This window comes from Hyperoodon ampullatus, assembly GCF_949752795.1.
Source record: "Hyperoodon ampullatus genome assembly, chromosome: 5".
Lineage (NCBI taxonomy): Eukaryota > Metazoa > Chordata > Mammalia > Artiodactyla > Ziphiidae > Hyperoodon > Hyperoodon ampullatus.
The window spans coordinates 138,500,454-138,517,508 of record NC_136918.1 but is presented as its reverse complement, the minus strand read 5'-3'; the positions used below and the strand labels follow the sequence as shown (position 1 = coordinate 138,517,508).

The 17,055-nt window shown below is 42.5% G+C and overlaps 1 protein-coding gene across 4 annotated transcripts in view; it reads left to right on the top strand.

Annotated features, from left to right (window-relative positions):
- VPS26C (VPS26 endosomal protein sorting factor C) overlaps positions 1–17,055 on the top strand; it is a gene marked incomplete at its 5' end in the record, with an annotated part of 50,415 nt that overhangs the window by 20,740 nt on the left and 12,620 nt on the right. For 2 of the 4 annotated variants that reach the window (XM_079705159.1, XM_079705158.1), the window contains 2 exons: positions 13,949–14,092; positions 15,418–15,567. The exons of 1 other annotated variant lie outside the window; for it this stretch is intronic. In XM_079705159.1, coding sequence (XP_079561285.1) covers positions 13,949–14,092; positions 15,418–15,567 — 294 coding nt within the window. The remainder of the gene's footprint in view (positions 1–13,948; positions 14,093–15,417; positions 15,568–17,055) is intronic. One more of the 4 variants, XM_079705160.1, reaches the window with a different exon arrangement.

The following is a 17,055-nucleotide window of genomic DNA, read 5'->3' as shown; positions in this document are numbered from 1 at the left end:
CACTACTATATGTAAAACAGATAACCAACAAGGACCTATTGTGTAGCACAGGGAACCATACTCAATATCTTGTAATAACCTATAATGGAAGAGAATGTAAAAAAAAGAATATATATGTGTGTAAGTGAATCACTTTGCTGTACACCTGAAACTAACACGATATTGTAAATTAACTATATTTCAGTAAAAATTTTTTTACAAGGATTTCCTTTGTCTTTTATTGTCTGTTTTGAAGCGACAGTCTACTCTCTCACTTGCAGGCAGGAGAAGATTCAGGCTCAGAGAAATGGAGCCTTTCTAAAGGTGATGGAAACTATATCTTACCCTTCATCTCACAAACTACAGTGAATGTTTCCTCATAAACAGCTCAAGAAAATGAACAACACTGTTTAGAATAACGATTGCACTCCTCCCTGCTGCAATTCTAAGCAATGAGACTCTTTTATTAAATGAAGTCTTATCAATTAGCATTCTGATATATTAATTTTAATAAATATAATATCCATTAAAATAGTTCATTTTATAAGCAGATAAAAGCAGAACTTTTTAATTTGAAGTGATCCCCCCACGCTGCCCTCCCTGACTCTTCCTCAAATCCCAAAGTGGCTGCTGAGGCATCTGCACACATCTGGAACTAACTGAAACTAACTACTAGTTGTAGGATGTAATGACTAGCCAGAGCCAACAAGGTTGAAGTTTTTTCATATCATCCCATTTTATTTTGTTTTATGCCAGAACTTACAGGCTCTGTTAACTTTCTGATATAACAGTGCGTACAACCAGGCTTAAAACATTTTGCTTTTATTTACTGGAGGATTTAAGTCAAAAAAAGGTAGCCTTCTAACTCCATACAGATCATAGACCCACCATCCATGAGAACCAAGGTTACCCGTGGACTGACCATCCTTGGTTAGGCTTCTGCCAGTTTCCTCCTTGAAACCTGCTCACCTGGGGTTCTTGGGCCAGTAGACCCAGCAGAAGCTGATGGAGTCTGTCCTGCACTGTTCTCCCTGGTGTTTAAACTCATCCTGGGAAGGGTAGTGTGAGATTGTAGGTAGCCTTTAACTCTTGATGGGAGCCTGTACCTAATTAATCTGTTCTGACCTTGGATTTCTGATGCCCAGACAGAGCTTGCCCCTGAGGAACTGGAAGGGTTCCACCAGCCGACCTCCCAGCGGTTGGCAGGTTCTTGTGTTGTCTGACATTGGCACGCATGCTTTCCAGTGACGACTGGGTTCCGTTAATCCTCACTACCCTGTCCCACCATGATGACAGTCTTACTTAGGCTTACAGTCTTCCTGTCACACACTAGGCATGACGTCAGCCAAAAACTGGCCCTTCCTTTGTTTCATCAGAAGAGATCGTTTAAGACCACTACTGTAAAATGCAAATCATAACCTTTGGGAAAGGAGCACAAGTCCCGTCAGTGGAAAAGTTAGGGGCAGATGGGCCGAAATTCCCCTCTTCAGTAATAATCAGGAAAAAAACTTTTTTAAAATTAAAAAAAGATATCATAGTGTCCATTTGTTTTGGGTATTTCAAAAGAGTTTATATTTGTTTTGTACATTTAAAAAGTTTTTTTAACTTGCTGAGAACATTCAGGTAATAGGAGGGATTGTCGCATGAGGAGTAATATCCTGTCTCCTCTTCACTGCTCCGTGTGCGTTTCCCAGGACCAACGCTGCACATTCCCAGCCTCTGCTGTGGGATGGAACGGTGGCCCCGGGCCCTGGGAGCTGCCGGGCCCGTCTGAAGCAGGGAGGCTGCACCCGTGCTGGGCAGCACGTGACTGCCCTGAGCTCTTCTGTGAGCTCCTGCTTTCAGCAGCCCTTGGCGTGGCCTAGTTTGCTGCAGGGCTCACCTCTCGCTCTCTGTTCCTGGAGTTTGCCTGTGCCTTGGATTTGGGTGATGCACTGTCGGTCTCACTCGTACTTGAGTTCCCTCTGACTGGTATTCAGTTTGGTGGTGGTGGTTCGTTATGTAAGTGTTGGGCTGGCTACTCAGAGCATTTTCTTTGGCCATCTGCCTGTATTCCATGGTCATTACTTTGGCCTGTAATGAGGCCATCTCCCAGACGCCTCTGCGGTCAGAGCTCTCTTAAACTCTTGGGTTTATAGTCTGGAGTCTTTGCATTCACTCAGGCCAATAATGCCAAACGAGTATCAACACTATAAAGTTTCTGTGGGTTTTAATGTTATTGAAATCTGAAATCTAGTCATCTGTATTAACTCATAATTTTGCTAATATGTAGTATCTAACCCCTGAAACCACGCAGCACGCCAAGATTCGATTTTAATATTCCTGCGCTGAAGACCTCGTATTTACTTACTCTTATTAATTTTTACTTTTCTGACTAGTATTGGCAATCTCATTTTGCCCCTTTCATCTAAACTTTTATTCACGGGCTCAGGTTTCTTTTCCAGACTCTCAAGAAAATTTCAGAACTAGAAATTTCAGAGATGGCTCCATCGGACAATAGCTGTGATTTTTGTCAGCCCATTTTACTGAGTATTTAGACCTATACTTGTACTATACTGACCTAGAAGAAACCTGCTTTGTTTTACCATATTAGTACACCATCAGAATGCAGTACTGAAATGTAAGCCCACTGAGAACAAGGGCTTTACCTCTTGTTCACTGCCCTGTCCCTGGTGCCTAGAATGGTATCTGATGCATGGTACGCATGCCAAAAATACATGTTGACTGAGATTATATTATTTCTACTGTTTTGGCAGTAAGTGTATATAAGCCACACAAATTAGTATCTCAGTATTTTGTTACAGTTTCATTGCTAATGAACTGCTTGATTTTTACTTAAATATTAATCACTTTAAGAATGTGACCCTGTTGTCAACAAGGTAGGATACCTGTGTTTCTTTCTATACTTGATTATCTTTGTGAGTTTCTCAATTGACGTATATCACATACAATAGATTGCTCTTTTTACTGCAAGTTTCTCCGAGACCTTAGCCGCCATCACAGTCAAGATATGGAACAGTTCCGGCACTCCCCCAAATCCCCTCATGTCCTCTGTACGCAGCCTCTTCCCCCACACGCGCCCCAGCCTCGGGCAAGCACTGATGTGGTTTTAATCCCTATGGTTGGCCTTTTGCAGAAAGTCACATATGTGACATAAATACAGTTGTACGACACGCAGCCTTTTGAATCTGGCCTTACTGCTTAGCATAATGCCTTTGAGACTCATTCAAGTTGCCGTGTGTGTCTGTAGTTTGTTCCTTTTTATTGCTGAGTTGTCTTCTCTTTCATGGATGTACCACTGTTCCTCCATTCGCCCGCTGAAGGACACTTGGGTGATGATGAGTGAAGTTACAAGAAATATTTGCGTACAGGTTTTTGTGTGAACAAAATCTTCGATTTCATTTGAGTAAAATCTAGGAATGGGGTTGCTCAACAGCATTGTTTTGGTCTTAATGATAGATTGGAGATGATGCATCTCTTCAAAATTCTCCTTTCTAGAACCTTAGTAAACACCACACAATATTGGCCCATTACTTAATATGTGGAGAAATATCTGGTGATTGTTTATTCTGTTTTAAAACACGATGGAAAACAGTTGTTTTACAGAAAAATGGAGATGGGGACACCTAAGAAGTTGAAATCTCTTCAATGGGTCTGATTTCCCTTTTGCAACCAAAATGGGTCTCTCAGTGCCACCAAGAAGGACGAGAGTCTTCCAACAATCAAAAGTCCACTGGTGTTTTCCCACCCAGCACAGTGATTCACCTTGTGGTTTTTTTTATGTTAGTGAACTGCTTAACACATTCGGTTCACTGTCTGTAAATGAAAGGGCAACTCACGCTTGGGGTACAGGATCTCTTGGCCGATGTGGTATAAGAATCCCAGGCGGTTCTAAGAGTATCGCTGAAATGTTAAGAAGGAAGGACTTGTTCAGAGACTCAGAGGACTCCTGGGGACAGCGATGGCTGTCGAGGCTCCTCACGCTGCTTGGGACCATCAGAAAGGAAAATATTAGAGAGAGAGTGGCTGAGGCATTAACTCGGAGACTTTTACTTCCCTAGCAGTTTTGTTCAAGTCCAAAGTAAGAGGTGATCCGGAGAATGTGACTTTCTAGCGTACAAACTTTAGATCTTTTCCTGAGGAAGACCACTGTGCCCTTGGGTCGTCAGCATTTAAGGGGCTTAGAACTTTGTACATTTTTACACTTCGAGGTCACCCAGCCTGGGATTGATCTTATTTTAAACTTGATTTATTATGTTACCAGTTAACATCAGTGCAGATGGTTTAAAATTCATGAGTTCCAGAATGGATGCGTCTGCCCTCCTTTGTCCATCAAGGTCCTCTCCTATGGGGCAGCTAAAAGCTCTCGATTCCTTGTCATTTCTACCAAAGTTATTTCATGCATATACAAGTAAATATATATAAATGTTCTTTTTCTCCCCATTTTTCACAATGGTGCAACCTGCAGCCTTTAAAAAAAAAACGAACATATATGTACTAATATGAATATCTCCAAGATATTAAAGGGAAAACCCACCATTTTCTTATTGTTGGAATTTAGGTTGTTTACATCCTTTTGTTATTACAAACAATGTTGCAGTGAGTAACTACTGTTCATAATCATTTCAACGTGCAAATGTCTTTGAGGAAAATTCCTAAAAGTGGTATTGCTGGGCCCAGGTGTTTGTAAAATGTTTTCGGTTTTGCCAAATGGCCCATACAAGATGGTGGTATTCTCAGCTACCCTCAGCAATGTATGAGAGTGCCTGTTGCCCCGTCCCCTACCATAATATGATCATATATTTTGGTCTTTGCTAATCTGATAGGTGGGAAATGGTACTTAGGATAGTTTTAATGATCATTTCTCATGTTATCATTGATATTGAGCATTTTTTCATGGGCTTAGGAGCAATTTGCTTTTCCTTTTCTGTGACCTGTTTTCATATCATTCAATTTTTCTATTAGGTTGTTAGGTGGTTTTCGTTTTGTTTATTTTTTAGGAGTTCTTAAAATATTAGTGAAATTAGCCTTTTACTTGTTATATTAAGTTGCATTATTTCTCTAGTTTATCATTTATATAAGTGATGTTGCTTATAATCACTTTTATGTAACAAACTATTTTTGGTTGTATTTGTAGTCATTTATTATTCAGAGTTTTGAGTCATTCTTAGAAAGGCCTTCCCCACTTTGATATGATAAAAATCATTCCCTGTAGTTCTAAAATTTTGGTTATTCAATTTTTACATTTAAGTCTTCGATGCATTTAGAACTTTTTACTTGCAAAGGTTTGCAGTATGGATCCAACTTAATTTTTTTTGCCAGTTTTCTGGACATTTTTCCCCCCCAAATCTCTGGCTGGTTTCCCAGTATTATTTAGTGAATATTCCAACTTTTCCCTCTGGATTTAAAATGCTTCCTTTATCATCTGCTAAATTCCCATATATCTGGGTTTATTTCTGGAGTTTCTGTCTTGTTCCATTGATCTTTCAGCCTGTACATGCCCTGCACCTCACTTTGTACGTTATTGAGGTGTTATGATATCTCGTAGGGCTAGTCCCCCTCATTTCTCCTCATAAATAAATAAAATTTATTTATTATTCCAGATGAGTTTTAAAATCAGCTTGTCTAGTCTGTCTCACCCCAGCCCACCTCTAAAAAAGAAAAAACAATTCTGATGTTGTTTTCTTTGGATTATGTTACCTTTATAGACTGCAAGTAGACATGTAAAGGGTGTAAAAACATGGTGTGGCTTTCCATTTGTTTCTTTTGTGCCCTTCAACTATGTTTTAAGGTTTCATCTTCTAAGGGTTTTAGACATTTCCTGTTAAATTGATTTATAATGTTTTAACTTTTTGTTGGTTTTAAAAAGAAAGTATTTTCTTCCAATGTATCTTCTCATTGATTGTTGTTGTGGACATGTTGCCTTATTGATTTCTGTATATTAATTTTGTACCCAGCTATCTTCCTTCCTGAACTTCTCTTCATGTTGATAGTTTTCAGTAAATTCTCTTGGGTTCTTTCAGGCATGCAATCATGTCGTCTACAAATAATGATAATTTTGCCTCCATTTCAGTTCATACTTCTTTCTCTAGTTTCATCGTATTAACTAGTACATATAGTACGTTAATAGTGATGATAGTGGTCATCCTTGTTTTATTCCTGACTTAAATGCAATGTATTTCATGTCCCATTAAGTTTGATGCTGGCTTCTGGGTAAGGAAATATCCTTCTGTTCTTATTTTACTAATAAGAATTTTATCAAGAATGGATATTAATTTTAGCAAGTGACTTTTTAGCATCTGTGGAAATGACTATACGATTTTTCTCTAGAGAGCTATTAATTGTGAGTTGTATTAATAGTTTTCCTCAACAGTTGAGCTATCCATACATTCCTGGACTAAATCCCACATACTTATGGTGTAATATTCCTTTAAGTTGCTACTGAATTGTATTGCTAATATCTTATATAGGGCTTTTGCACTGGTATTTATAAGTGAGAAAAATCTAGTTTTCTTTTTATATGGGTGTGTTGTGTGTATAGATATTGTCTTACTGTGGTGTCACTGATATATTTGCTTTATTTTTTAAAAGAAATTCTTTACTTTTTTGTGTTTTGGAGTAGTTTAACATGGAATTTTCTGTACTTTACACATTTGGAAATGGTCTGTGAAAGTTTCTGGGCCTGGTGCTTTGGGGGGGCTTATATATAACTTTCTCTGGTTTTTTTATGGTGATTTATTTGCTTAGCTTTCCTGTCTCTTTTGGAGTTAGTTTGGGTAAATTATATTTTCCTAGAAAAGTAATTCACTTTACCAACTTATCAGATTTACTTATATGCAATTGAACAATGTGTTCTTTTATTCTTATTTTAATTACTGCTATATCTTTGATATTTTATATTTCTCGATTAGATTAATAATTTGCTTTGCTATTTTTTTCCTATAGAAAGACCTGTTGGACTTACTCCATTCAGGGTGTGGAGGTCAGCATGTTGTGTATTGAATTCAATTAGTTATACTTTATTGATGTGTAACTAAGGTGCTTATATCTTTTCTTCTTTTTGTCCTCTTTTCCATCCTGGCTAAGGGGGGTAAATTAACATTTCCCACAATGAATGTGTTTTACTCAGTTTTCTCCTGTATCCCCTGTGGTTTTTGCTCTGAGTGTTGATGCTGTGTTATTTGATCCAGAGATAGTGATGCCGCATGTCTCTCCTGTGGGCCGTACTCTTTAAAAGCATACAGTGCCCTTCTTTGTCTGGTTTAATCCTTCTTTCTCAGAACTCAGCCTTGTCTGATACTAAGATTACAGCCCGTGATTTATTTCTTCCATTTGCTTCATATACCTTTTGCTTATCCTTTCTTCCTCAACCTTTCCAAATCCACCCTCACCCCTGCCGTTTTTAGGTGCTTCTTTGTCGTACAACATAAAATTGGGTTTTGCTTTGAGATAAAATCTGAACGTCTGTTTTTTAATAGGTGTTAATTTAGCCTGTTTATTAATATGACATATGTTTGGCATTAATTCTGCCACTGGTGCTATGTTATCATTTGAGCGATTGGTTGTTTTTTTTAACATTTTAAAAAATATTTATTTTATTTATTTATTTGGCTGCACTGGGTCTTAATTGCGGCAGGCAGGCTCCTTAGTTGCAGCTCGCCAGCTCCTTAGTTGTGGCATGCGAACTCTTAGTTGCAGCATGCGTGTGGGATCTAGTTCCCTGACCAGGGATCGAACCCAGGCCCTCTGCATTGGGAGTGCGGAGTCTTAACCACTGTGCCACCAGGGAAGTCCTTGGTGTATTTTTTTTTTTTTTTTTTTTTTTTGCGTTATGCAGGCCTCTCACTGTTGTGGCCTCTCCCGTTGCGGAGCACCGGCTCCGGACGCGCAGGCTCAGCGGCCATGGCTCACGGGCCCAGCCGCTCCGCGGCATGTGGGATCCTCCCAGACCGGGGCACGAACCCGTATCCCCTGCATCGGCAGGCGGACTCTCAACCACTGTGCCACCAGGGAAGCCCGGTGTATTGTTTTTTAAGTAGCTTTTAGAACATCTGCCTCTCTACAGTCTTACTTGCTTTATGTTGTTTGTATGATCTTCTAATAATTTGCAGTCTTATTATAACTCTTATCCTTACAGCTTTTTATTGTACCCCAGATCTTCTCTGTTTTAGATGTTATTTATTAATTCTCTACTGTGGACAATGATGAAGTTAGTATGGCTCCTCTTTGTTCCTTCTCCCTTCTCTTCTACCAACTGATCTTAGTTATTTACAAACATTACCTTTATTGGTGTTTAACTTGTTGACTTTATTTGCACAACATTATTTGATTTATTAACTTTATTTTTTTGACGATAAATGGATTATTTATTTATTTATTTATTTGATTTATTAACTTTAAATCAGCACTGTGCAGTAGAACTCTCTGTGATGATGTGAATGTGCTATTTATCTGCCCTGTCCGTTGTGATAGCCACTAGCCATAATGTGGCTTGCAAGCAGTTGAAATGTAGCTAGGGCCACGGAGGACCTGAACTTTAAATTTTCCTTAATATTAATTAATATAAATTTAAGTTTAAATAGCCACCTATGGCTAGTGGCTACCGTATTGGAGAGCATGGTTTCAGTGATACGTTTTTCAACCCGAGCTGTCAAGGACAAGGAAGCCGCGTACATTGTGCTGCCTCCCACTCTCTAGCCCCTTAGTTGCCCAGCTGGTGTTATTGAAGTAGTTTCTGCGCTGCCAGGACTTGCACTCTGCGCTCTCGCCATAATCATCACATACCTCTTAGTCTTCTTCTTTCAGTTGAATGGATCCAGTCCTCACAATTGGTTCTTTTTTTTTTTTTTTTTTTTTTTTTTTTTTGTGGTATGCGGGCCTCTCACTGCTGTGGCCTCTCCCGTTGCGGAGCACAGACTCAGCGGCCGTGGCCCATGGGCCCAGCCGCTCCGCGGCATGCGGGATCCTCCCGGACCAGGGCACGAACCCGCGTCCCCTGCATCGGCAGGCGGACTCCCAACCACTGCGCCACCAGGGAAGCCCACAGTTGGTTCTTTTGATGCAGGGTTTCTCTTGAAGAGTTATAGTTCACTATCTAGTCAGTTCCTCAAGAAGGCTTTTTATGCAGTGCTCCTTGGGGTTTTGTTTGTTTGCTTTTGCACATTTAAACCTTCTTTTATATGTGAGCAACTGTTAAGGTAAATATAAAACCCTAGTATCATCACACTTTGTTTCCTTGAGCATTGCTGTACTTTCATTTTGGATTGTATTTTGCTGTGAAGAAGTCTGCTTTTCCCCCTCTTGTAAGGGACTTTTCTTTTGCCTGACTCCTACTAAAGAATTCTTTCTTTTTTTAAGTAGAATAGTTTTACTAGAGTCTTTTTCTTAACCGTTCCTAATCCATTTACTTTTTCAGTATTTAAAAATTACATCAGTAAATATGTTGTGTTTCATTATTTCAGTTTTCTTATTTGGGAACTTCATTATGCATATGTTGGATGTTCCTCATGGTCTCTTGTATTTATCTTTTTCTCTGGTGATTCTTTTTAATTCTTTCTTAAATTTTCACACGATTTGTTTGAATTTTCCCATTTCTGTCCTGTATGTATTTTGAGCCCCTTTCAGTTTCACCTCCTTTTCTGTGATGGTTTTGTTTTATTTTTTCCTTCCACTTCTTGTCTGAGCTTTTCTTATATTTTTTATCTCTTTCTTTTGCCTCACCATCTTATCCCTGAACTCTCATAGCTCTGTCTTGTGTTCATCCCTCATAGAAGCAATTGCATCATGTCATTTAAAAATTCACGGTGAAATGCATGTTCACAGTTTCCATGTGCTTTATGGTGCTGTCTTTTCCTGGTGGGTGGTCATTTATCCGTTCAGTAAACATCGAGTGCCTGCTCTTGCTGTCACCCTACCCTTGTGGAGTTTACATTCCAGGAGTACAGATGATAAGGAAAATAGATAAGCACCTATGGAGTATTTTAGAAGGCGACAAGTGCTGCAGAGCAAAGTTAGGGAGGGGGGATAAGTGAGTGTTGGAAAGGGGGTAGTGCAGTTTTAATAGGAGTGGTCAGGGGAGTCCTCATGAGGATGCTGTCATTTGAGCACCAACTTGATGGAGAGGAGGGAGCGAGTGTGAGAGAAAAAATTATCCATGGCCCTTGTTGAAGATGGTAAAGCAGACTTTATTCAGGGGGGAACTGTTGCCATAGATGTAGGGACCACTAGTGGGGTCTTGCCGTGGGGAAAAGAGGCTCGACTCTGAGTGCAGTGTGGGCAAGTGGTAATTATCGCCAGGGAGCAGAGTTGGGGGGGTCACTGGATGGAAAACTACTGAGAAGAAACATCAGGGGGGTAGAGGAATAAACCAGCTCACAGGGTTCTTGCTGAAGGCAGGCCAGGTCCATCAGACACCCCCCGGGGCCAGGAGAGGTGGAGAATGAGGAACCTGGTCAGGTGTTGAGGGTGATGGATATGGAGGATGGTTACACTGACTTAGCAGAATTCTTGCTACAATCGGACGATGCAGAGAGGAACACGGAAATCAAAAGCCGAGGCCTGGCTGAAAAAGAGCTCAAGAGAGGCTGAGTAGACTTTGGTCAAGGAGACAGTCTCTGTCACGAGCCACGTGGGTTCTGGGGGCAGGAGTGTGTGCGCACGTCCTGAGGCTGGATGAGGGGCCAGGACGGTGGAGAGGAGTGGCTGAGGGGGAGGGTTTAGAGATGGGGTCACACAGGTGGGGCGGGAGCCCCCCGTGGAAATGACTGGCCTTTACCCTGTGGAGTTCCTTTACGTAGAAGAGCCACGTGGTCTGTGCTTTGTGTGTCCAAGCACCTCTGCTGGCTCTCTCAATGTCTCCTCCTTGCAGGAGATGGTTTATTCCTGGACCGCGCGGGCTGAGGTTTGACGAGAGTCTCTCTAACCTTTACCCCCGCCCCCCGTATGTGAGAAGCAGCTGCGGGGCGGGTCACACAGCTCCTGCTTCCCGCGCGGGGCGTCGGGAGTCTCCCTCCCAGGTGCCCCTCACCTTCCAGAAGCGGCTTCCTGCAGCCGCGGGCCTCACTTCGGCTTTTGACTGCGCGGCCCCTGCTCGTCTTCACCTATTTCACGGCACTTAGCCGTCTCCGTGCTTCACCGAGAAGGGCGTTTGTGGTTTTGGGTCTTGTTCTTCTGGGTGATTTCCAGGAGGCCGGGCGGGGGCGTTGCTGACTCGACGCTGCCCTCCTGCAGCCCAGAGCCCTAATTATGGGTTTGGCATTAGATTCCGGAGAACAAAGAAGAAAAGAGTCGTGGAGTCCGCTAGCGGCCTCTTCCGTTTAGAGAACACAAAGTTACAAGCCGCAGCCTCTCAGCCCCCTCGGGAAGCCTCGGCGGCGGCTTCTGCGGAGAAAGCCGGCGGCCGGTCAGCCGGGGAGACCCGGAGCCTTTGGGCGCCCCCGCTTCTGGTTTGGCTCTGGTGCCGGGGTTCCAGGCCTTCCTCTGGACTCGGCTTCTCCGGGCAGAGCCTGGAGCCCCCCTGCTGCGGGCCGGCCGCGGGCGCCGCGCGGGACGCGCCCCCCCAGGGCCCGGCTTCTGCCGATGCTGGTGGGAGCGTGGCGGCTGCGGGTCCCCTCCGAGGGCCACACGGGCGGGCCAGAGCGCCGGGATCTGTCTCCTCGTGTCGGCTACGCGCGCACGAGTGCGAGGCCTGCGTCTCTCTCCGTTTCTTAACCTTTCTCAGGGCAGGGGCCTCCTTGCTGATGTGACAGAAGCCTTGGCTCTTCTCACCCCGAAAATCAGCACACACTGTACATTGTTTCCGGGGTTCATTGTCGTCCTTACGTCCAGGAGGGGCTCCTCTTTGAAATCATGGCCCTCAGTGAGGGACCCCCACTTATCACGTCACGGTAGCAGCGAGGTACCCTCGCTGTCCACGGCCCTGATCTTCTTTTCTCCCTGTTGAGCCTTCTAGGTGGGAGTCTGAGCGGGAAGTTCTTGGTGAGGTCTTTCTTGGGTTCTCCTTAATTTCAGTTACACAAGTTATTCTCTCCTCTCTCACCAGGATTAACCAAGAACTGTCTGGTACACCTAAAACAAATACAGTGTTGTATGTCGATTATACCTCAATTTAAAAAGACAAAAAAGTGTCAGTCGTCTTCTTACCATGGGTCTTAACTCTTTGTTGAAATATATTTTAAAACTCTTGGCTCCATGGGCTGTACTTGGACTCATTCTTTATCCTTCTTATGTTGGTAGGAATTGAATGGACCTGTGTATTGTTAAATGCCTAATTTATCTGCAAATTTTATATTAATTTTTTATTCTCTCTACTGTATTTCTTAATTGAAATCAAGGAATGACAAAAGAATCATAAAATATTTACTCTGCTAATTTCCAGGGTACTTCACTGCTTTTTCCTTCTTATGCCATAGGGATTAAGGAAGGAAACAGTTCTATTGATGTCGTGATTATAATATGGTATTCAGTGGTCAACCCAGATCCTGTTCCCATGAGATTAACTGAATACGTTACGATTAAATAGAAGCAGAACCAAGTACTATTGTGTTGTTTAATTGATAAAGTTCATGAAATTGTTTTCTCTGATTTTAATTCTGGGACATACTAGTAAAGCATATTTCTTAAAATATACTAGTGGATTTAAATTCTTAAAAATTAGATTTTTAAATTTCATTTAGGTTGTACAAAAAATCAATAGAATTAATTTTAATTAAATTTAAAAGTAAAATTAGTATTTCAGAAGGGTTTTCACTTAAATTCTCTTACGAGCTTCTTATGTTAAGAACAAAATGAGTTCTGCCCCTTGAATTCTGCTTAAAAGGGAGCTGAGAGTGTTTGTTTAATTTAGACTTCAGCGCTTTGGGATGGGGAATGGGAAACAAAGCCAAAATACTTAGCATATTTAAGGGACGTAGAAGAGTCCCCGCTCCCAAAATTTCACATAATGTGAGAACTTGGTGAAAGTTTTTTCACCAGATGACTAGAGAAAATAAAAGGTAAACAGATTTAAACGCCAGGAGGACAGATGTTTTTAATGCTTTGATCTGTGGGGCCATTTTTAGTTTTTGTTCTTTTTTTCGTCTTTTTGTCAACAGTTCTGCCATCACATTACCACTTGAGAACAGTCACAAACCGTTTCTCGAGGTCATTTCAGAAACACGTTGTTTTGTGTCTATTGTGGATTTCCTTTGGTTGGTGCTAGTTAATCTTCTCAACTTCCTGTTCCACGCAAACCCCAGTGGCAACTTGAGACCATCAAGCCCATGGTGACAGGAAGGACTGTAGTTAATGTCCATAGTCTATGACTCAGTGATTATCGCCAGAGAAGTGAATGGATGCTCTGTTGTGAAGGCTTTCTTAAATGATTCATGAACCAGGGAAATCTGGGCTCGACTGTCTACCAGCGGGAAGCAGGACACAGAGGGGCTGGGGGCTTAATGAAGGGCCGTGTGGCCGTCGGGTGGTATATCCACGACCGCCAGGCCCCCCACGAGGCTCTCTGGGCAGAGGACACCCGGCCAGCAGCCGTGCTCAATTACTCATGCGTTTGACAGTGTGTAATCATCTTAGTCAGCATAATTGAGAAAGAACCTAAAGAAAAGGGTCTTATTGTGTCATATTCCTTCTGAGGAGATCGTCATACACGCTCCTGTGTAATGGTCTGTGAATCTGCCATTCCCCCAGGCCCTTCTCTTTGCCCTTTTGAAATCAGACATTTGTTTGGATTCTCCAGCGGGAACAAAGGTGTGTCTGGAAGGCGGTGATGGGATGAGATTCCTCACCCTGCTCCCCCAGGACCCCCCAGGGCTGGCCCTTCCCCATCCTGCTATCCAGGCATCTGGTCTGTGATAAGCACTCAATGAGTGTCTGCATCTTTGAACAAATTGATGGTTACGGAGGCTGACTTTGCTAGTAAACCAGGTGGATGAAAGAGCCGTGCTAACGTGTTGGGTGGCTGTCTCCCCTCCCCCAGGAAATGCTCTCCGGGGTGGTGGTCGTATCTGGGAAGGATTCGGTCCAGCACCAGGGAGTCTCCTTGACAGTGGAAGGAACCGTGAACCTCCAACTCAGTGCCAAGAGTGTGGGTGTGTTTGAAGCATTCTATAATTCTGTTAAGGTAAGAATGCTAGCGTTGCACGTTTTTAGTTCGTTTTTCAAACGTCTGTGGTGGTTTTTACTTGCTGTCTGGCTTGTTAATTTGTCGCTATTTTGCAAGGATTGATGGTAGTCATGCTTTTACTATTTACTAATCAAACTGAAAAAACACTCAGATGTTTTGATTTTGAGTATATTCTGTTATTGAAAGTCTGCTTGTTTGTATTCCCATTAGACAGGATTAGGGGAGCGTTAGGGGGACTGATTTCAGCCATTAAAGAGCCTAGAGCTCTCGGAGAAGTTGCGCCTGGGCCTCTGGCACTTACCTTCCTAAAACAGAGCTGTTATTTTAACTGTTACTTTAATCCAGCTGCTGTTGGATGTGGCGTTCAGGTAAGATGCAGGTAGAGCAATTCTTTTCTGTCACTTAAAGTTCTGTGTTCTAGAAAGTGAAGTCTTTTTTCTATACTTATAGTTTCCTTTTCCTGAAGGACATATTATTAACTCTTTAAGTTTTGAAGGGGAAAGAGTTGAGAGGAAAGAAAGGTTCATTAAGAGTATTCAGATTCAGGGCTTCCCTGGTGGCACAGTGGTTGAGAGTCCGCCTGCCGATGCAGGGGACATGGGTTCGTGTCCCGGTCCAGGAGGATCCCACATGCCGCAGAGCGGCTGGGCCCATGAGCCATGGCCGCTGAGCCTGCGCGTCCGGAGCCTGCGCTCCGCAACGGGAGAGGCCACAGCAGTGAGAGGCCCGCATACCGCAAAAAAAAAAAAAAAAAAGAGTATTCAGATTCAGGACCTTCCCAGGTTTTTCCACAGTTTTCTTATTTTCTTCCATCAACACTTAGAGACTCACTTCAGAAGCTGTGGATTTTTTCAAAGTGATTGTAAATCAATGGCTTAGAGTACCTAAACTAAGGAAGGTGTAACGCCTGCCTTTTAGGCAGGTTCCAAGTGTGAGTACTGTTTCCCTCCAAGGGCCCAGCCGAGGAGGCCTGCACGGGTGCCCTGGGCTGCGCGAGGGCCCCACACCTTGCCAAGTTCCGTGCACGCCTGAAGGGTGGAGGTGCCCGCCGGAAGGGTCGTTAGGACAGTCAACTGAGATACTTCGGGATAAGGGAAGGAAGTATATCAGTTCATTTCCTACTGTGCACCAAACACCTAGGCATCCAGTCCTGCAAATGAACCAGAGACCTTGGGCCGACTCACCGCTGACAGGGCACCAGGATGATAGTGGCTGACGGCTGGGGTGTGGTGTCTCAGGAGATTATTTAATAGACGCAGTAACGTGAAAGAAAGTGCATCAAGAAGTGCTTGTTGATGGACTGACTTGGGTTTTCTTTATAGCCCATCCAGATTATCAACAGTACCATCGAAATGGTGAAACCAGGAAAATTTCCCAGTGGCAAAACAGAAATTCCTTTTGAATTTCCTCTGCACGTGAAGGGTAACAGAGTTCTGTATGAGACTTACCATGGCGTGTTTGTCAACATTCAGGTGAGAGTTTCCTTATCCTGTGAAGCTGACTTCACAATTTTTCTTCTGCAAAACAGCTTGGTCTTTCTTTCACTGAAAGTTCGTAGGTGGACCCAAGAATTTAATACTGTATTTATTGCTGAGCCCTCCCGTGTATATTCTGTATTGATTTCTCATTTTGCCCTGCAGAACATATTTTATGTATGACCATTATCTTTGATGGGGATCTAGGAGGACCCAAGCTGTAGCTTCTTTCCAAAATTCCGTTGTTTCTTTGGGGCTCTGTTCAGGCCACACTGACACTGTAAGGGGTGCTTTTATTGTTGGTAGTAGACATGCCCTCACTTCTCTCTGGCACCCGCACTAACTTTTCTATTTTATACGTATAAATATCTCTTTGTTTCATACCCAAAGGCTCCCGCTCTGACATAGGCTTGTATTCTTTATTGAACAAACCTTGTAAATGAGGGGGAAGTGGATTTATGACTTCCCGTCTACCTCCGCTGGTTCAGGGTTCTTTTCACAGTCCCTATTGTTGTCTCAGGCGCAGTTTGGAGTCATGACTCAGAGCGAGAGAAAGAGAGCCTTTCCTTTATTCAGCGGAAAGAAAGGTACTTTTGTGTTATCAGCCTTGCAGCGGTTCCCCTGCTGGATGAGACAAAAGTATTTTGTCTTACGTATGTGCAAGAGGGCTGGCAGTTAGGAAATTTTTTGATTTATTAATTTTTAGCTGATAATTTGGTCTTGGTAGAGACCATTCCCCTGCTTAAAATGTAGCACTTTTAAAGTAGAAATCCTCCAAACACTTGTGAGAGTTTAACCAAAGGTTTGTCTGTATGTGAGTTTTCTGTATGGCCTAAGAGATCGGTCAAGAAGAAACTCATGTAGTATGATGTCCTCTATCGCAATAAATACCTTTCTGTAAAGAAAAACTTTTCTAGTCCTTTGTTGTCGGTGCACCTGTTTCGGGCAATAAATATCCTGAAGGCTTTGGGTGGCTCATAAGAAGTGACAGTAAAGTGTCTAGGTTCAGAGGAGACGCCTTGCATAGACATACAGATTGCTGCTGTGGAGACCCGCATCCTCTGACCAGCTTTCTAGGTTGGGAATACTTTCACCATGAAAGAAAGTATTGCCTTTTTCCTTTTTAGCAAGACTGAAAATATCGCAAACGTTGCATTTTCAAAATTATTTTTATTCTCTTGCCCGAATCAGCATTAACCTGCTTTACCTACACAGTAGTTCTTTGATGCTGCTTATTTAGCAATAGAAGCATATATTCATTAGAAACTGAATAGAATAACATCGGATTTTCTGTGGTCATACTTCTTACTTGTCACTTTCTTTTCCTGGTGTTTATCATTCTTGTTAAAAGATTAATTTGTTTAAAATAATATTGGAAATCTCACCCTTTTCCAAATATTGCCAAGAAACCAGACAGATATACATACAAAACTTGGGTTCCTGTGTAGCTGTGTGTAAGTTGGAAACTAGTTAAAATGTAGAAGA